The sequence below is a fragment of the Vicia villosa genome, linkage group LG7 (assembly GCF_029867415.1).
Source record: "Vicia villosa cultivar HV-30 ecotype Madison, WI linkage group LG7, Vvil1.0, whole genome shotgun sequence".
Taxonomy (NCBI): Eukaryota; Viridiplantae; Streptophyta; class Magnoliopsida; order Fabales; family Fabaceae; genus Vicia; species Vicia villosa.
In genome coordinates this window covers 24810338-24831573 of record NC_081186.1, presented here as the reverse complement: position 1 = coordinate 24831573, position 21236 = coordinate 24810338, and the positions used below count along the sequence as shown (strand labels likewise).

At 40.8% G+C, this 21236-nt stretch overlaps 1 protein-coding gene across 1 annotated transcript; it reads left to right on the top strand.

The window, feature by feature from the left end:
- Positions 1-682: 682 nt before the first annotated feature.
- LOC131618777 (uncharacterized) lies at positions 683-2242 on the top strand. The gene is made up of 2 exons (XM_058889939.1): positions 683-1838; positions 1953-2242. Exons 1-2 carry the CDS (start codon positions 683-685, stop codon positions 2240-2242), a joined length of 1446 nt encoding a protein of 481 aa, XP_058745922.1.
- The last annotated feature ends 18994 nt before the right edge of the window (positions 2243-21236 follow it).

Genomic DNA, 21236 nt, shown 5'->3' with positions numbered 1-21236 from the left:
GGGGGCCATATATTTTTCTGCTTTGTTTTGCAGGTGGGGGTTTTTGAGGTAAAAGGCCCACTACCCAGGCCAGTGACACATAGGATTAGCGTGGATGCTCATGTTGACTCCCGTAGCGCTTGCTATGGCTGAGTTTGACATGGGGTACCACAACTGGGCGAGGTTCTTTCATGGAACACTGTGTCTGGCATGCTTGTTGCCTCAAACACTTTGTACCCCATGGGAACTGTAGACCCTGGTGACCATTAGGGACCACCTGTCTGTGTCTAAATTCATACCTGTGAGTTGGGGAGGGACAGGATACTAGCCTTCATCACACCCGGATTTCCATTTCGCAATCTGAAGCCGGAATTTTGAACCTGTTACATTCAGTGTTACCCAGATGTCCAAAGTTGCGAGGGACATTCAGTCTCTCACCACATTGCACACATGACACATCATGCTATTACATCCACCTCACTTCATTCGTGGAGAATCCTAAAATCTATTTCCAAATAAAAGAGCATAATGTATATACCTTTTTGCAAAAAAAAAGAAAGAAAAGAATAGAAGAAAATAGAAGAAAAGAAAAGAAATAATGAAAAGGCTTTAGGATTCTCCCAATGAAATGCATTCCGCCATATCATTTAACATGCATGTTCATTTATTTTCAGGAACTTTTGGCTTTGTCTCCGACCAACACATGGCTCCACCATTGAAGACTGGTAGTCGCAACATCTCCTATACATTCCCGAATCCGAATCTGGATTCTCTTGGGTGTTTAGCAAAGAAGATCACGCCAGACGAGTCGACCAAGTTCCGAGAGAAATATGGGTATATTCTAAGCCTTCTCAAAATGCCATTCACCAAGTATGAGCAAGAGGGAGTTCATACCCTGCTTCAGTTCTACAATCCTTCTCTGTGCTGTTTCACGTTCCCCGACTATCTCTTGGTTCCCACATTGGAGGAGTATTCTTTTTTCCTCGGCGTTCCGGTCAAAAAGGAAGAAGTTCCGTACTATGGCACCATGGAGGCCCCTACGTCCATTGAAATTTCTAAGGCTCTTTATTTGAGCAAGTCGGTCGTGGAAGCAAATCTCACCAAGAAAGGAGGATGCTTTGGTTTTCGTATGGAGTTTCTGGTTAAAAGGGGTTGCGATGCTGCTGAAGCAAAAGAATGGGACACATTTAGGGCTATCCTGGCCTTAAGTATCTATGGTATCATGATGTTCTCAAACGTGTCTGACTTTGTTGATATGATTGCCATTCACGTATTCATTCTGCAGAATCCGGTTCCTACACTTTTGGGAGACGTTTATCACTCCATCTATCACAAGAATAGTCAAAAGGGAGGTTTGGTTAGATTCTGTGCCCCGTTGTTATATCGTTGGTTCAGGTCGCATTTGCCTGAGCGTGGTGCTTTCATTGATAATAGACACACATCTAAGTGGGCTGAGAGGATTATGGGGCTGAGGGCTAAAGATATTGTCTGGTACAATAGCGCTTTAGATGACATGGAAGTTATTATGAGTTGCGGAAAGTTCAAAAACGTACCTCTCATGGGTCTTAGGGGCGGAATCAACTATAACCGCGTCCTAGCTAGAAGAACATTTGGATATGCTTTTATCAGTCCACCTGAGCAAACAGAGATAGCTGAGAACATTTTCTATCATGTGGCCACCAACATTGGACAGATGGCAGAAGCTGTGCAAGCCTGGAAAAGTATTTGCTGGAGAGATAAGAAGCATTTTGGTCAGAGAGACTGTGCAACTTATAAAGACTATACAGAGTGGGTCAAGACTGTGGCTAACACCCAAGGGATGCCTTTCCCTCCTAAGGATCCCTTATATCTTCCTGCTGGTGAACAACCCAACATTGTCTCCATGCCTCGTTATAATCGAACTGTTGAGCAGAATCGGAAATTGACTGAACAAATGGAAACAATGCAAGTTAAGATGAATACTGCTAGGCAAGAGAAGCTTTCTGCTCTCCATAAGTTGAAGATAAGAGAAATAGAGCTTGAAGAATTGTATGCTAGAGGAAGTACTTCTCAGAAAAGGCCAAGAGTGACTATAGACCCTAAATCTACTGAACCTCAAGAGAAGAAGCTGAAAGAACATTACGAGGCTCAGTTGGCAGATTTGACTGAAAGACTCCAGATTCGGACTAAAGAAGCCAATTCAGAAAGGGCTCGTCGAAAGAAAGCAGACAAACTCTTGTTGGAACGCCAGGGAACCTTAGAAAAGTGCTATGAAGAAATCTGAAAGCTGAAGGGTCAAGTAGAAGAAAAAGGTCAAGGTAATACCCAAGCTCAAGAGGAAGCCAGATGTTGGGAGCTGAAGAACCACTACATGGAAACTATGCATTTCAGAAAGGACCTACTGATTCAAGAAATCATTAAGAGGCCAACCCGTGTTGAGACCAAAAAGCTTTTTGAAGAAATGAAGACCTGGAGCTATAAGAACATTGGAGATAGCCCTCTTCGTCATTTGGACATGGGAGATCCTGCTTAGTGTTGACTTTATTGTAGAATCACCACCATACTTGTTGGACGGGATTCTTATTTCTATTGCTGTATTTGTTGGCTCATGGGAGCAGAATATTTTGTACTTCAAGAACTTGGTTGCAGAATTAATCGATTATGTTTGCTTATCTTGGTTGTGCTTATCTTGGTTATGCTTCACTATCTTCTCCGTTATCTTGTGTTGTTGGTTTGAGACAAAGCTAAAAAGTCTTGAAAATAATAAAACATGCACACATGCACCCATGCACTCATATCATATTGCATTTACAGGTTTTTATCAGATTCTAATTGGGGTCCCTTCCAACACAGATTTCTTTCCCGACGACGAAGCTGAGTTTCTTACATCCTTACCGCACCAGAAACAACGAGAAGAGAATCATGGACCAATTTGAACAGAATCAAGCTGCCCTCCGTAGGGATATGGATGTTATGGGAGAAAGAGTGACTCAATTTATGGAGACTCTCCATGTCGTTGTCCAAGGACAAGAAGAGCTCAGAAAGAGCGTCGCTGGGATGGTCAAGGGTACTCCTACCAACTCTGCTGATGGGGGAGTAAAGACTAAAGAGATTCTTGTTGAGGGGATACCAAAAGTAGTGGATGACCACCATGAGGTTATTGATCTTGAACATGATCTTACTGCTGAGTTGACCGAGACTGCTAAGATGTACCAAGCTCTTGAAGAACGCCTTAAGGCCGTTGAGGTTGCTAAAACTTCGAGTTTCGACACTGCTGCTTTGAGCTTGGTACCCGGAATTGTTATTCCCCCGAAGTTCAAGGTGCCAGATTTTGATAAATACAAGGGAGTTACCTGCCCAGAAACTCACATTCGTTCCTACTGTCGTAAGATGGCCGCTCACGCCGAGAACGAACCTCTGCTTATGCATTTCTTCCAGGACAGTCTCACTGGAGCCCTGTTGGAGTGGTATATGAAACTTGAGAGGGCTAATGTCAGTACTTGGGGAGGACTTGTTGATGCCTTCTTGAAACAATACCACTACAATACTGCTATGGCTCCTAGCCGTGCCCAACTGCAAAATATGTCACAAAAGTCTGAAGAATCTTTCAAAGAATACGCCCAGAGGTGGCGTGAACTTGCTGCTCGAGTTCAACCTCCTCTTCTTGACCGAGAATTGATTGATCTGTTTATGGGTACTCTGAAAGGGCCGTACCTTCAGCACATGGTTAGTAATACTTCTCCGTCCTTCTCAGATGTGGTCATCATTGGTGAACGGGTTGAGAACTGTGTAAAAGCTGGTACCATTCAAGGTGTTACTAGTCCTAGCAACTCAAGTGGTAATGGTAAGAAGCCGTATTCTGGGTTTGTGAAGAAGAAAGAAGGTGAAACCAGTACTGCTTCAGTTGACCAAGGTCGAGCTCCTGTATACTCTGATGTTCCACCTCCTTACTACCCGATGCCATATGCTGTTCCCAATTCGTATGCCCCTCAGGCATACGTTGCCGCATTTCCACAACCATGGATGGCACCTCAACAGCCTTTCATCCCACAACAACAGGTTGTTGCCTCTCAAAATCGTCAACCAAATCCTAGGCCTCAAGGTCAAAGAGCTCGACAAAGGCAGAGGTACCCTAAAAGGCGTATAGATCCGGTTCCGATGCCATATGCCCAGCTCCTTCCCCAATTGCTTGCTGGTCAGTTGGTGCAACTCCGTGAAATGGGCCCTCCGCCTAGTCCTCTTCCTCCAGGATATGATGCTAATGCTCGTTGTGAATTCCATTCAGGTGCTCCAGGCCATACGATTGAAAAGTGTAAAGCATTAAAGTACAAAGTTCAGGATCTTCTCGATGACAAGCTTATCTCGTTCACTCCTACTGGTCCTAATGTGCAGAATAATCCTATGCCTCCTCATGCAGGTACGACCAATGTTGTTGAATTGTGAGACGAACAAATCCTGGTAACTGATGTAAATGAAGTCAAAATGCCGCTTGCAATTGTCAGAGAACATCTTGTGCAACAAAGGGTTCTATGTGAACAACATGACTTCTGTTTGCAATGTTCTTCTAATCCAGAGGAATGTGCCAAGTTGAAAGAAGAGATTCAAAAGCTGGTGGATGAAGGCGTTCTTAGAGTGGAAAAAATTATTCCTGATGACGAAGTGGCTATTCTAGAGATTCCTTATCATCCTGCTGATACGACGAAAGCTCAAAGTACTCCTTTGATCATCCACACTCCGAGTACTCCTTTGGTTATTCGGACTCCGAGTATTCCTTTGGTCATTCAGGCTCCGAGAACTCCGTTGGTTATTCAAGCTCCAAATGCTCCTTCGGGCGCCCCGCCTCAGGTTCCTTCTCCTGCATCTCCTGCTCCCTCTTGGTCGATTAACTCTAAAGATGTTCCTTGGAGTTATAATGCTGTGTATATCCGAGGGAAGAAATATGATTGTCCTCCAGTGGGTAATTCGAGTGTCACTAATATCGCCGGGACTAGTGGCATCACCCGTAGTGGTCGAATCTTCGCTGCCCCTCCTCCACTTCCTAAAGAGACCAACAAAGATGCCAATGCACAAGCAAAGGGGAAGCAAGTTGTTGTTGATCCTCCTGAGACCCGTACTGCACAAGACGCTGAACAACTTATGAGAATCATTAAGAAAAGTGACTACAAGGTGATTGATCAACTTGACCAAACTCAAGCTAAGATTTCCATCTTGTCCCTTTTGGTGCACTCAGAAGCTCACCGTGATGCTCTAATGAAAGTTCTGGCTTCCGCTCACGTAACTCAAGACATTACTGTGCCTCAGTTTGAAGGGGTTGTGACCAACATTGCTGCTGGTAATTGTTTGGGCTTTTGTGATGATGAACTTCCACCTGAGGGTAGAGCACACAACAAAGCGTTGCACATCTCCATAAAGTGTTTGGATGCTGTGTTGTCTCGAGTTTTGATTGATACAGGTTCTTCCCTTAATGTGATGCCCAAGACTACTTTGTTTAAGCTGAGTATGGATGGGGTTATGATGAGACCGTGCACTATGAGTGTCAGAGCGTTTGATGGTTCTAGAAAGTCCGTAGAAGGGGAAATTGATCTGCCTGTTTTGATTGGTCCTCATATGTTCTACATTGCCTACTATGTTATGGATATACGCCCTTCGTACACTTGCCTCCTGGGTCGTCCTTGGATTCATGCTGCCGGAGCTGTGACATCTACTCTCCACCAACGGTTGAAATTTGTTGTGAAATACAAGATTGTTGTGATCACTAGTGAAGAGGATCTGATAGTCAATAACCTGGCAACATACCGTTATGTGGAAGTGGAGGGAGAGATACAAGAGACACCCCTTTCAAGCCTTAGAGATTGTGTCGGTGGACAAACTCCCTGTGGTCGAGAATAAGAGGGAACTTGGAGCCCCCCTCTCATCCTTGAATGACGCCAAGGCCTTCCTGGAAGCTGGTGTTCCCCATGGTCCCTGGGGCAAGCTGATTAATGTTCATGAGAAGCGAGACAAGTATGGCCTTGGGTACCAACCATCCTCCCCTACTCAGCTTGGTCCAATCCTTGGAAAGAAGGTGATTCCCCCGATTTCTCAGGTGTTCGTCAGTGCCAGTACTAGTTCTGGAAGTCAGGTTCTCGCCGTGGATGATGATGATGAAGAAGATCTCTCCAGATTCGTTTGCCATGCTGCGCCTGGACAGGAACTCAACAATTGGACCATATTGGACATCCCCAGAGTCACTTTTATGGAGATATAATTTTCTTGTTTTGATAAATCATGTGCTTCGCCCCAAGCATTTTGATCACTTGTATAAAGAAGGGCCCCCATGTTGTTTCAATTTGTTTAATATTGAATGAAAAATCATATCTTCGCATGCAATTACTGTTCCATTTCTTTCATTTTTTTTACTTTAAAAACTTTTTCAAAAATGGCAAAGCTTTTCTTTTTCTTTTTATGTGTTGCATTCTAAGGCATAAATCATCCATCGTGCAGATCCGGCTCGAATTCCATCAAAAATGATAATGTTACAGTTCCACGTCCTGATATCCTTGAGAATCCGATTGACCAAGTTGATGAGGATAGTGGGGATGATTGTGAAGTCCCTGAAGAATTGGCAAGACTTTTGAGACAAGAAGAGAAATCTATTCAGCCACATCAAGAAGCCATAGAAATCATCAACCTCGTTACAGAAGAAGCAAAGAGAGAAGTCAAGATAGGGGCCGCTTTGCAAAGTGATGTAAAAAAAGAAGGTTGATTGAGCTGCTTCGAGAATATGTTGACATCTTCGCCTGGTCATACGAAGACATGCCTGGTTTAGACACGGATATAGTTATGCACAGGTTACCGCTCAAACAAGAATGTCCGCCTATAAAGCAGAAACCACGGAGAACTCGACCTGATATGGCTTTGAAAATCAAGGAGGAAGTTGAAAAACAGGTGAAAGCTGGTTTCTTATCTGTGTGTGAATATCCTCCTTGGATTGCAAACATCGTACCTGTTCCTAAGAAGGACGGAAAAGTACGCATGTTTGTCGACTACCGAGATTTGAATAGGGCAAGTCCGAAGGATGACTTTCCTCTGCCTCATATTGATGTGTTAGTCGACAATACTGCTCAGTATTCGGTATTTTCATTTATGGATGGTTTTTCTGGCTATAATCAAATAAAGATGGCTCCTGAAGATATGACCAAGACTACTTTTACCACTCCGTGGGGTACGTATTGTTATAAGGTAATGCCTTTTGGTCTTAAGAATGTTGGTGCAACATATCAACGTGCAATGGTGACCCTTTTCCATGATATGATCCATAGGGAGATTGAAGTATACGTTGATGATATGATTGCAAAATCGCAAACTGAGGAGGAACATTTGGTATATCTTGAGAAATTGTTTGCTCGTTTGCGAAAATTCAAGTTGAGGCTTAATCCAAACAAGTGCACTTTTGGAGTACGATCTGGAAAGCTACTTGGATTCATCGTGAGCCAGCGAGGGATTGAGGTCGACCCTGATAAAGTAAGAGCAATACAGAATATGCCGGCACCGAAGAATGAAAAGGAAGTCCGAGGGTTCCTTGGGAGATTGAATTATATAGCCAGGTTCATTTCTCATCTCAGTGACACCTGTGAACCCATCTTTAAGTTGCTGCGCAAGAATCAAGATATCCGTTGGGATGACCATTGTCAAGAAGCCTTCGAAAAGATCAAGCAGTATCTCCAAAAGCCACCAATCCTCATGCCTCCAGTTCCTGGGAGGCCGCTTCTTATGTACTTAACTGTGCTTGAAGGATCTATGGGGTGTGTGTTAGGCCAGCATGACGAGTCTGGTCGAAAAGAGTGCGCCATTTATTACCTGAGCAAAAAGTTTACCGAATGTGAATCCCGTTACTCACTACTCGAGAAAACTTGCTGTGCTTTGGTATGGGCCGCTCGCCGACTGAGACAGTATATGTTGACTCACACCACTCTATTGATCTCCAAAATGGACCCGATAAAGTACATCTTTGAAAAACCGGCCCTTACAGGAAGACTAGCCCGGTGGCAAATGCTTTTATCAGAATATGATATCCAGTATGTCACACAGAAGGCCATCAAAGGAAGTGTCCTTGTAGATCATCTTGCTCATCAGCCATTAGAAGAATATCAGTCAATGAAGTTTGACTTCCCTGATGAAGATATCATGAAACTAGATGATAATGAAGGACCCGAACCAGGGGAGCAATGGACTCTCACGTTCGATGGTGCATCAAATGCTATGGGCCATGGTATTGGGGCAGTTTTGACTTCTCCTCGTCAAACTCACATCCCTTTCACAGCTAGAATATGTTTTGATTGCACAAACAATGTCGCAGAATACGAAGCTTGCATAATGGGTCTCGAAGCAGCCATTGATATGAGAATCAAGATCCTTGAGGTTTATGGGGATTCTGCCTTGGTTATACATCAAGTGATAGGTGATTGGGAGACAAGACACCCCAATTTAGTTCCTTATAAGGACTATATCTTGGAGTTGCTGCCCGCTTTCGAGGAAATCACTTTCAGTCATATCCCCCGAGAGGAAAATCAATTGGCAGATGCATTGGCTACTTTGGCAGCTATGTTCAGAGTTAGCTCCCCTAAAGAAGTGCCAGACATAAGGATCCTCCGTTACAAAGAACCTGCACATGTGTTTCCTGCTCATTGTCTTACTACTGAAGGGGTGTATGACGAAAAGCCATGGTATTATTACATCAAAAGGTATGTCGAGAAGCAAGAGTATCCCGAAGATGCTACGATTGGTGATAAGCGAACGCTTCGAAGGTTAGCATCCAAATTCTTCTTGTCAGGAGACGTCCTGTACAAAAGAAACTATGATTCAGTTTTGCTCAGATGCATGGATAGACACGAAGAAAAATTGATCATGCGGGAAATTCATGAAGGATCTTTTGGAACTCATTCCAGTGGACATTCTATGGCCAAAAAGATCTTGCGAGCGGGGTATTACTGGATGACAATTGAAAGTGATTGTTATGTATACGTGAAGAAGTGCCACAAATGCCAAGTGTATGCTGACAGGATTCATGTTCCTCCAACTCCTTTGAATGTCCTGACATCGCCATGGCCATTTGCTATGTGGGGCATAGATATGATTGGACGAATCGAGCCGCAAGCTTCAAATGGACACGGATTTATTCTTGTTGCTATCGACTACTTCACCAAATGGGTTGAAGCTGCTTCTTACAAGAACGTAACCAAGCAAGTCGTTACTCGCTTCATCAAGAAAGAAATCGTATGTTGATATGGGGTTCCGAATAAGATCATCACTGATAATGGGTCCAATCTTAACAACAAGATGATGGAAGAGTTGTGTGGAGAGTTCAAGATTGAACATCACAATTCATCACCCTATCGGCCAAAGATGAATGGCGCAGTCGAAGCTGCTAACAAGAATATAAAGAAGATTGTCTAGAAAATGGTTAGAACGTATAAAGATTGGCACGAGATGTTGCCATTTGCTTTGCATGGCTATAGAACTTCAGTTCGTACTTCAACTGGGGCAACCCCCTTCTCTCTTGTCTATGGCATGGAGGCCGTACTTCCTGTAGAAGTGGAAATTCCTTCGTTGAGGGTCTTGATGGATGCCAAACTTGATGAAACAGAATGGGTTCAGACGAGGCTTGACCATCTCAATCTAATTGAGGAGAAACGCTTATCCGCCATTTGCCATGGCCAGTTGTACCAAAAGAGGATAAAGAAAGCGTATGACAAGAAAATTTGGCCTCGAGAATTCCACACGGGTGACCTAGTCGTAAGGAAGATCTTGCCAATTCACAGTGATCCAAGGGGCAAATGGACTCCCAATTATGAGGGACCATACATTGTGAAGAAGGCATTCTCTGGTGGTGCTTTAATCTTGACAAAGATGGATGGGGAAGACGTTCCACTTCCGGTCAATTCAAACTCAGTCAAAAAATACTACGCTTAAAAGACCCGCTAGGTCGACGTACCTAGGGAAAAATAAGGGCATCCCGGCAAACCAAAAGGGTTTGGGCAAATATTAGGGATAAAACAAAAGAGAATAACCCGCTAAGTCGAAAACCCGAAAGGGCGACTTAGGCAAAAAGGGGTATCCCGCTGGATTGAAAACCCGAAAGGGCGATCCAGGCAAAAGTTAGGGATCAAAAGCGAGAGGCTGCAGTCTAAATATCCTTCACAAAGACCACTATATGCCCTTGGCAGAACGGACGGATCAATCCAACCATTACCCTTCTGAAGCAAAGCATTGAGAGGATCAAGGATATGGGAACTGTAGCAATATCAATTTTAATGGAAATTCGAGCATTTCCCTTTGCCATTTTGCTCTTTGCATTTTATTTTCTTTTTCGCAACTACCTCATTTAGGAGTTGCTTCCTTGTACAGAAGCCTATTCATAGGCATTCCATCAATAAAATGATCTTGTGACAAAAGCTTTCTTTCTTTCTTTTCATTTTTTTTCGCATGCGAGGTGTGATTTTATTCGTTATTAAACATTGCATTGAAAGCATGGGGGATAATAATCACAAATCAAAACGAAACATGACGTTACCTAAACATAAAAAGTGCTCTAAGGGACACCATTTGCATCCAAACGTTGTTTTCTGTGCAGGTTGCAGGTTGTAGCCGTCATCTCGGCTTACGACATGTCACAAAGGTCGTCATCATCCCACGCGAAAGTTCAAACGTATAATTCATCAGTACTGGTAAGCATGGGGCACCTGAAGAGGTCCATGTCCCTCTTCCAGATGACAGACGAAGAATGGTTTCTCAAAACTCATGATTCCCCAAGCCGTATAGGATGTAGGGAAAGTCGGGCGAAGTCACCTCCTCCCCAACGGAGCTATGTTCTAATCTTCAACACTGTTGCCAATAATCTTTGGTACTGAGGTTTCCAATGCCCACTCACAATGGCGTCTCAAGAGAATAAGCAACGGACCCCAATGATCCCGCTCCGCTACCTCATCAATGCCTTTATTTGGCACTCTGTGTTAGAACAAGATTTGTTCTGATCAATATTCTTAGTTTTGATGATAACAAGGATATGAATTTTGTGTGAGATAATGTGGTACTCTAATACATTGCAAATTCCCTTTCAGGAAATATATAAAGAGTATGCACAAATCAGCGCTCAGAAGCTTTGTCTCAGAAGGTTCAGCATGCAACATCAGAACATGGTCTGGCAAGACATCAGAAGATGGTCAAGGCAGAATCAGAACATGGGTCTATGGAAGCATCAGAAGAACTTGAGATCAGAAGCAGAAGCACTGAAGCTCTCATGGTATCACGCTCAGAAGCACTTCAAGGTCAGAAGACAAGAAGATGCTATGCACCAAGCTGTTTGACTCTGATGATATTCAAATATTTTATTCACAAACATTAGATCAGAAGAAAGTACAGGTGGCAGGCTACGCTGACTGACAAAAGGAACGTTGGAAGCTATTAAAGGCAATGTCAGTAGACACAGCGTGAACAAGGCTCGAGGTAGTTGACAAAAGCGTGAAACATTAAATGCAATGCTGTACGGAATACGCAAAGCATTAAATGCGCCCAACGGTCATCTTCTCAAGTGCCTATAAATATGAAGTTCTGATGAGAAGCAAGGTTGACGATTTGCTAACAATTAACGTGCTGAAACGCTGTTCAAATTCAAAACTCAGAAACTTCATCTTCATCAAAGCTCACTACATTGCTGCTGTAATATATTAGTGAGATTAAGCTTAAACGATTAAGAGAAATATCATTGTTGTGATTATAGCTTTTCAGAAGCATTTGTAATACTCTTAGAATTGATTACATTAATTTGTAAGTAACTAGAGTGATCAAGTGTTGATCAGGATACTCTAGGAAGTCTTAGCTTGTGTCTAAGCAGTTGTAATTAGAGTGATCACGTGGTGGTCAGGATACTCTAAGAAAGTCTTAGCTTGTGTCTAAGCATTTGTTCCTAGAGTGATCAGGTTGTGATCAGGATACTCTAGAAGACTTAGTCGTGGGCTAAGTGGAAAACCATTGTAATCTGTTGCGATTAGTGGATTAAATCCTCAGGTGAGGTAAATCACTCCGTGGGGGTGGACTGGAGTAGTTTAGTTAACAACGAACCAGGATAAAAATAACTGTGCAGATTGTTTTTATCTTTCAAGTTTTTAAACTACACTTATTCAAACCCCCCCCCTTTCTAAGTGTTTTTCTATCCTTCAATTGGTATCAGAGCGCCGGTTCTAAGGTGCATGCACTTAACCGTGTTTAGAAAAAAGATTCAGGAAGAGAAAAACGCTTAAGTAAAAGATGGCTGGTGAATCTCAATCAAATCCAACTACATCTACATCTGGCTCTGCTGAGCAATACAACGGTAACAATGGTTACACTAGACCACCAGTATTTGATGGTGAAAACTTTGAATACTGGAAAGATAAACTGGAAAGTTACTTTCTTGGTCTAGATGCTGATCTATGGGATCTTCTGTTGGATGGTTACAAACATCCTGTTAAAGCTACTGGTGTAAGGCTCACGAGAAGCGAAATGACTGATGATCAAAAGAAAGATTTCAAAAATCATCACAAATGCAGGACTGTTTTGCTGAATGCTATCTCTCATGCTGAGTATGAGAAGATATCTAACAGGGAAACGGCCCATGACATATATGAGTCATTGAAAATGACCCATGAGGGAAATGCTCAAGTCAAGGAGACTAAAGCTCTTGCTCTAATCCATAAATATGAAGCCTTCAAGATGGAGGATGATGAAGACATTGAGAAGATGTTTTCAAGATTTCAAACTCTGACTGCTAGATTAAGAGTTCTGGACAAAGGCTACACCAAGGCTGATCATGTAAAGAAGATCATCAGAAGCTTACCCAGAAGATGGTGTCATACCCCAAAATTTGCCCACCATATTTTTATATTCAGGCTCAGCTGAATGTCAGAAGCACAAGACTTAATTGCATGAACACTCTCCTAATCAACTACTCTCCAACTAGGGTTTTGTTCTTCTCAAAGAGAAATCAATCTCTGATGCCTCAAATGGATCTCATGGCCTCCCATATGAGTCATAGTATCTCCATATAAGCTTCAAATCCAAAGATTGCTCAGTCAACTACTCAAATGATCAATAGACGACTAGTTGACCAAAAAGTCAAACTACGGTCAAACCACAGTCAAAACTCCTGATTTTTTTGACAACATCCTCATATTGAAGTATCATTCACCATCTGATCAAAAATTGATCATGGTTCATCAAGGAAAGATCAGAAATCGACAAATTCAAAAGTTTCTAAATTAGGGTTTTCATAGGAGAAAGTCAACTGAACTTTGACCAGTCGTAACTCTCACATGGAACATCCGAAATTTTCCATCCAAAGCTCATGTTGAATGAAATTTGATTCTTTACAAAATTGTCTCTCACATGCCAAGTCCAAAAATGCTTCATTTGAGAGATATGGACTAAAACATTATAGGTCCTTTTCAAAAGTCAACAAAAAGACACTTTTTTCAAAAGGACATAAAATGAGCATGGAAAATGATTTTGACATGGGACCAAAAGCACCGGTTAGAGGACTCTTCAAGGTTTCCAAAAAGTCCACAGGCTTGAAAAAATATTGAGATATGAAGAAATGGCATGATGTACAAGTTCACCTATTTTCAAGAGGTGTACAAAGAGAAATACGGTCCAAAATGATTTTTCTTCTAAATGGGCTTGATTTCTTTTGGTCCTAATATTATTTTAAGCCCATCCACGACCATGGAATATATCTCTTACATTTTTATTATTTTTATTTATTATTTTATAGATTTTATTCATTAAAATCATAATTTAATCAAATAAAATTATAAAAATAATAGAAGATTTGATTTTGCTTCAAAATTGATTCAATTAATTGTCAAATATATCACATTAATCAAGGAAATTCTTGGCATTTGGTTTAGGGAAGATTGAATGCAAAAATCGAAGGAAATCATTCAAATTTTCAATCAAATTCTTTTCTCCAATTACATGATATATTTCCTAAACCATTGACCTAATTCTTTCACATATATATACATATATTCATTCAGCATTGAGGGGGACGAAAATATAAGGAAAAGAGCTAGGGTTCCAAGAGTGAAAGTTTTCAAAAGTTTGAGCAAAAATCATATATCGAGTTACAAGCATTCTCAAGTCAAAACACTGGTTTCATTCTGCTCCTGAGGCCTTATAAGGTAAATCTAGGTAATCTCTAACACGTGAAAGCATCCAAAATTCATATATCACGATTTGCATATTCATGCATATCTCAAATTTTCATATCTCTCGTGTTAACGTGCCTTAATGTGATTTGATCGTATTTTTGAGTTCCTGATAATGTTTAGAGAAGTATTGAATCTTTATGACGGAGCTTTAATGTGTGTAACGAAGATCACCATGGCTAGGGCTTTGAATTCGTGAAGCTTCGTATGGAGCGTTGCAGGCCATATCAGACCACGAAGAGTATACCATTGGGTTCGTAATGTTCTAAATATACGATCTGGGCAATATTCGTTTGCGTTTGCGTCATATTTTGCAGGTTTCAAAATCGGAATTGAAGAGATGAAAGACATGCGGAAAAATCCGCAGGAAATTCCCTAAGAGATTCCGTAGGAAATTCCGCAAGTAAGGAGGAAGAAGAAGGTGAACAGAACCCTGGACTTTGTGGACCCACGCGCGGCCTTTCACGCAGTTCCTCATTGGTCGGTCAGCAAGGCTGACTCTCTCTCCAAGTATGGCGCATTCTTAGTGGATGGTCAAACCTTCTCCAGCTTCTCTCTCTCTTTCCAATTGGACCACGCAGGAGACACAGGGGGCCCATCTGACTCATTCTTTTGACTGTCCCACCATGTCTTTATTGTTTTTAATATAATTAATTGAGATTATTCTACTAACGATTAAAAGTATATGGCTGAGTGGTTAAGAGGTATTGTTTAATACTTGCAGGTCCCAGGTTCGAACCTGGCTGGGAGTTATTTTAATTTTTATGAATTAATGATCACTAATCCAGTGCCATATGCATGCGTTTGCACACCATACTCCCTCACATTCAGACCCTCAGATCAATCACGCCCCAGATCCAACGCCATGCAAGCTGATGGTCCACCATACTCCTTCAAGGCACCATCACACCTGAACCAAAGCTAAGTTTTCTTATTTTTTTTTTTTAGTTAATTACATAATTCTTTTTCTTTTTCTTTCTTTTAAATTTATTTTTCTTTCTAAACAACTTTTTAATTACTAATAATTTTTTAACATATTAATTTAATAATTAAAGAGTTAGTTAATAATTTTAGTTTAGTTTTTTATTAATAATTAGTTTCTAATTTAATTCTAGAATTAGGGTAATAATTAAATAGGGTTAATAATTAGTTTTTAATTTTAAAATTTTTAATTTTTATTTTTTTTTGGTTTGTTAATTTTAAAGTATTTTTAGGTTTGTTCATTAAACCTCAAGATTTAAAATTTATCACCATAAAAAACCTCTAAGCCTTATTTTACTAACCCTTATTGTAGAGCTGTAATACACTAACAATTTCTTTTCTTTGTGCCCAATTTTCAGGGTTACCTCAAGATACTCCGACTACGCGCCATGGCAATTGAAAAGCTAAGTTTTGATCCTCTGTTTTATTATTTAAATTATTTTTACCTTTTATTTTAAATTTTGCCTTATGGCTTGAATTATAATTGGTTTCAACTGTCAATGAATAGTCAATACACTCACCCTTATTTTATTTCTAATTTCCAGGGTTCGAGATCAAGGCATTCAAGGATTTTTATTAATTATTGTTTTTATTTTATTTCCTGCCTTTCCCCATCCCCGCAGGTGTTTATTGTAATAGCGTAGGACTCCTTATTTTCCTGCCTTTAATATTAATTGCTGTGGTTAGTAAAATAGGGAGTGCAACCATGAATTGGACATAGATCACTAATTATAAGATAAATATATGAATTAAACCACATGATTGTGCCACACACACACCTTTAGGGTAATCCCTCTAGTTGCCTGTTGCCTTATTACTGTTGCCTTGTTGCCTTATTGATAATGCCTTAAAATAGTCAAGTCCCTCGATTCCGAGGATACCTAAAGCAATGTTGCCTTCAAAGTTATAGAAACTCCCTCGAGGTTGCCTTATAAAAATAATTGTCCCAATTGCTAAGGTATCCTCGCATGATGCCTAAAAATATTAAATGACTATTTTATCCTTCCCTTAGACTACCTGCCCTCTTTATGGCATGGGGCAGTCTTATGGCGAACGATACTTTCGATGACCCTTAACATCCAAATGAAAGACTTCCTTCCCCTCATGGTATGGATAGACCCTTTCGCCCGAAAGGCTAAAAGAACGAATTTCTAAACTTAGGGTAGTTGCTATTAATTGCTAGCTCTATTTCAAATTCAAATTCAAACTCCTTTTCCATTAATTTTCAAATACTTTTCAAAAGACTACGCTTATTTACAAGCTAAAGTTCTTCTTCAAAGTTTTTACTTTTCACACCTCATTTTCAAACATTTCAAACAATATACAAGTGAGCTAAGCAATTAAGAGCCCATGGATAACCATGGATGCAAAGGGTGCCTTACACCTTCCCTTTGCATAACTTACCCCCCGAACTCAAAATCTTTTAAAAGGTCTTTTTCTGTTCTTTTAGCCTTTCTATTAATTGGATAAAATAAAAGTCGGTGGCGACTCTTGCTATCCGCAACATTCCAATATAAAAGTCAGTTCACCGTATTACAGAACTGGCGACTCTGCTGGGGAAGCTTTCGAATAAAAGAGGGGTTACCTTAAAGTTTAGGATCACTTTAATTGTTTGATTTGTTTGCTTTATATTTCAAAGGCTGTTTTGGGTATTTACTTGTGTGAAAGATCCTAACCCGGATCTGAGAACCTTAGGTAAATGGCATGAGACCAAGGAGACTGCACAGCGTATACTGATGTGGTTGATATGGTGGTCATCGTTAGTGTGACACATTTGTTTGTCCTGGTGTTCCTTGGGATCTGACTCGAGGAAACACTTGGCTGCTGCGTGGTGTCATTAAGCACTAATTTGCCCTAGAACCTTAGTTGAACTTGACTTTGGCCTATTAGAAAGTAGCGAGATGGCTGGCTTTGGTTCCGACTGAAGTTGGTTGATACTCGAAGCTACACTCATATGGACTGGACTTTCAGGACCTTCTTGGTTGGTGATTCGATTGCCGAACTGAGATAAGCGCCTTCGAGAAAGGTCAATGATATGAGCACCATAGAACCCGGTTACTATTCTAGGACAGGTTGAACCAACTCAACTTCAGTGGGGAGGGTACTTACCTACAAACTTCATGCATGCCTTTAAACCTAATGACACTTGTGTGACTTGTCTGTTCTTGCTACTAACCCTTTGGTTTTCTTGCAGGTTTTTTTTTCTCTCTTGTGGGACTCACTCGTCCTTACTACCTTACGTTTTGTCTAATGCATTGCATTTGCATAACATCATGACATCATGACATCATAAGCATAACATGATTTAACTAACCCTTTCAAGGATCTTAAGGATTTAGGGCGCAAAATTTCAGGTGCTCTTATCAAGGACTGAATTCTTGAACAAGGGGCAAGAGGATTTATTTTCCTTTGGTCACATACCTTCCAATTCAGAGACGCTGTACCTATCAAGGGGCAAGAGGATTTATTTTCCTCTAGCCATGTACCTTCAAGTTCAGAAGTCCCCGAATCAGAGGCTATGACCCACTAGATATGGTGAGCTTGATTCCCATAGAAGAACATCCAAAAATCAGAGTTCTTCAAACGATGAAGCGACCAAATTGTTTTTGACATTGCTAACTAAATTTCCTGAGATCCTTGAAAATATTGCATCTGCATTCATAACATTGCATCACAGGTTCCTACCACAGGTTTCTTACCTCCTCGCTGTTTATTTCAGCATCATGAATCTCGAGCAATCAGTCAAAGACCTTCAAGCTCAGAATGCCCAGTTTCAAGATATGATCCTGAACTTATCCAAGGGGCAAGACGAGCTGAAAACCATTCTGACTAAGAAGGAGAAAAAGACCAAGAAGCCCAAAGGAGTGATCAACCTGGGAAGAAGATTCAAGGGTCGTCCCAAGAAGGCTGCAGAAACTGGAATTCTTAAAGATGAGGAAGAGGAAGAGGAAGGAGATGATCTTAGTGTCAAGAACAATCAGGGAAGCCATGTAGGTTCTGATGGCCAGGAAGAAGAAGAAGAAGAAGAAGAAGAAGAAGAAGATGAGTATCCTCAAAACGAGGATTATGCTGATGAGAAGTATAGACTACTAGAAGAGCGCCTGAGAAGTGTGGAAATTCAGAAGGTACCTGGGCTGGATTTTGAAGAACTAGGACTCGTTCCTGGGGTAGTTATTCCTCCGAAATTCAAAACTCCCGCCTTTGCTAAGTATGATGGAGTCTCTTGTCCCAAGATGCACTTGAGGTCTTATGTAAGAAAGATTCAGCCCCACACTGCTGATAAGAGGCTCTGGATCCATTTCTTTCAAGAAAGCTTATCTGGAACTCAACTCGAATGGTACTATCAACTAGAGGGTACTAACATCCGTACTTGGGAAGATTTAGTTGTTGCTTTCTACAAGCAATACCAATATAATTCCGATCTCGCACCAACTCGCATGCAACTACAAAGCATGTCTATGGGACCTAAGGAAAGTTTCAAGGAATATGCGCAAAAATGGAGAGATCTAGCTGGAAGAGTCAAACCTTCCTTGTCTGACAGAGAGTTGGTAGATATGTTTATGAATACACTGACTGGCCCCTTCTATAGTCATTTGTTGGGAAGTTCATCATCTGGATTCACTGAGCTTATACTGACTGGGGAACGTGTCGAGAATGGCATCCGAAGTGGTAAGATTCAAGCTGCTACATCCTCAGGTGTTGCAAAGAAACCTTTCAATGGGAGGTCAGATTCAAATGATCACCATGGCCAATCTGTTGGGGCAGTTCTGATCTCCACATCGGCACCTCAAAAAAGTCGTCAAAACACGCAAGACACGCCTAGGCGTCAGTTCACAAAGATCAATATGTCACTGGCTCAAGCATTACAACACCTGTTGAAGTTAGAGTTAATCACTCTAAAGGATCCCCCTAAGAATCCTAGTACTTCTGCTCGTAGCTATAATCCCAAAGTGAGGTGTGCATATCACTCCGATAGTCCTGGTCATGATACGAATAGCTGCTGGACATTGAGGAACAAAATCCAAGACATGATCGATGCTGGGGAAGTTGAGTTTGATCCTCCTGAGACTCCTAATGTAACTGCTAATGCTGTGGATGGCTAGAAGGATAAACTTTCAGATCATTAGTTTTACTTTTTCATTTGCTGATTTCTACTCTGTTTGTTTAAACATCCGAATTATGATAGACATTATTTGTTTTAATAATCATCATTAGTGCATTACATATGTTTGTCTTGAATAAATTATTTCGCTATTACTCATTTTAAATTGCGTCTTTATCTTGCATATATTTTGTGATATTCAACTCCTGCTAAGCTGTAAGCCTTTTGAGGGAGGATGACGAAAACGATACCGCAACCTCATACAGTATGCTTTTGAGCGGATTATGCTGACGATGTACAGGCATTGTTTCAATTCCTAAACAGTGGAGATATAAGGATGTTAATCCCTCGTTAACCCCTTTGAGCCTAAGAAGTAGAAGTTTCTTTCTCATACAAATTAAACCCTTAATCATAACCTGGGGCAGGGTAGTTACGCAGTTAACTTAATCGTACTAGCTGTTGTCTATACAAATAATGATGAGTTCCCGCAACCAGTAAGTCACGCAGTCAGTATCCACCAAAAAGGAAAAAAGCTATTAAATCAAAACCTATGAATGAGACTTATCGAAATGTCGAAGCATCCCGCTGACTGTAATCACAAAATAAGCAGTTCAGGCAAAAGTTAGGGATAACAAAAATCAAAATAAAAAAAAAAAAGAAGAAAAGAGAGGTCACTACAAATCCCCGACCAAAGCAAAAAGAATTACAATGAAGGATGACTGACTGTCCGAATAAACTTCTGGTGCTTCAACCACCATCAAATACTTCAAGATTCGCTAAAGCTGAAACGCAAAGTTAACTAAGCATAGGATCGAAGGACATCACGAAGATTGGGATGGGTATAAATAAAATTTTGAGCCTTTATCCTTTGTTTCTTAAACCGTGAATCAAGCCACGTTACAACCCTTGAAAGTCCTAATTGAAGCATGGTTAGTTCGAAAACATACTGTCATCAAAAAGGTATCCTGACTCCTTAAGGTTTACCACAAATGCCGAGTTGATATCGCGTTTTTACAAACATCACGTTGTTACAAATATCATGTTTTTACAAACATCGCGCTTTTACATCTCCTGTTTTAACGTTTTTCAAAAACTCAAGACAAATGTATGCATTGCATCTCATGAATTCATTATTAAACGAATTCTGCTACATAATTTCAAATGTTAGCATCAGACTGAATTTGCACAGTGGTACAACTAATGACTTAAAGTTATCCCGACAGACAATATTCCTCCAAGAAGCAATGTCTCTACGTATACAAGGGGCATGGCCCGCTTTGCCCAATTAACCTGGGGAAATCAACTCAAGATTCGAAGAATCTCTCAAATGCCAAAAAGTCAAAGGCATGCACCACAAGTGGATTTCAAACTATTTCCTGATCAGGAAGAAGCATCATCCTAAGTTTATGATTACTAGGGGCATGTCGCCCATAGTGCACATCTCATAAAGTCCTCGCGAGACGAATCTTTCCAGAGTTCCTACCAGCAGGAGGAAATCTATGCAAGTCCAGTTAGATATCTTGATCAATATTCAGAGGTGCGTCCTAATCAAATCCAGGAATGATAGTTACTATAATACTGGGGGCAATTTCCAAGACACCCATGACTCCCCACAGAGCCGGTTTCACAAAGAGTAATTATTAAAGAAGATATCTTCAAATGCTCTCGTCCAACAAAAAACATTGCTCCTCAACAGAGTTCACATCTTTGACATCGTCGGTTCCCCGACCTTCTTCTCTTTTCAAATATGGTTTATTAATGTCTTTCATCCCCAGTCAGGGTACATCAAGTTACTGGTCATCCCCAAGCAAAATCATAAATTCCCAGCTGAGCATCTTCAAAAACAAGATCAGATACCAAAATCACAAAGATACAAAGATTTATTTTCTCGATCAAGGACAAATCATATTCTGACATCATATATCATAAACATATTCATACATTGCATAAATTACCTCATATGCAAGTTTCTC

Excerpts from the sequence above, each read along its gene's own strand:
- LOC131618777 (XM_058889939.1), top strand. The coding sequence starts at position 683 with ATGGCTCCACCATTGAAGACTGGTAGTCGCAACATCTCCTATACATTC. Across the intron at positions 1,839-1,952 it reads TCCCTTATATCTTCCTGCTG|AGAAGCTTTCTGCTCTCCAT; the intron begins GTGAACAACCCA and ends CTGCTAGGCAAG.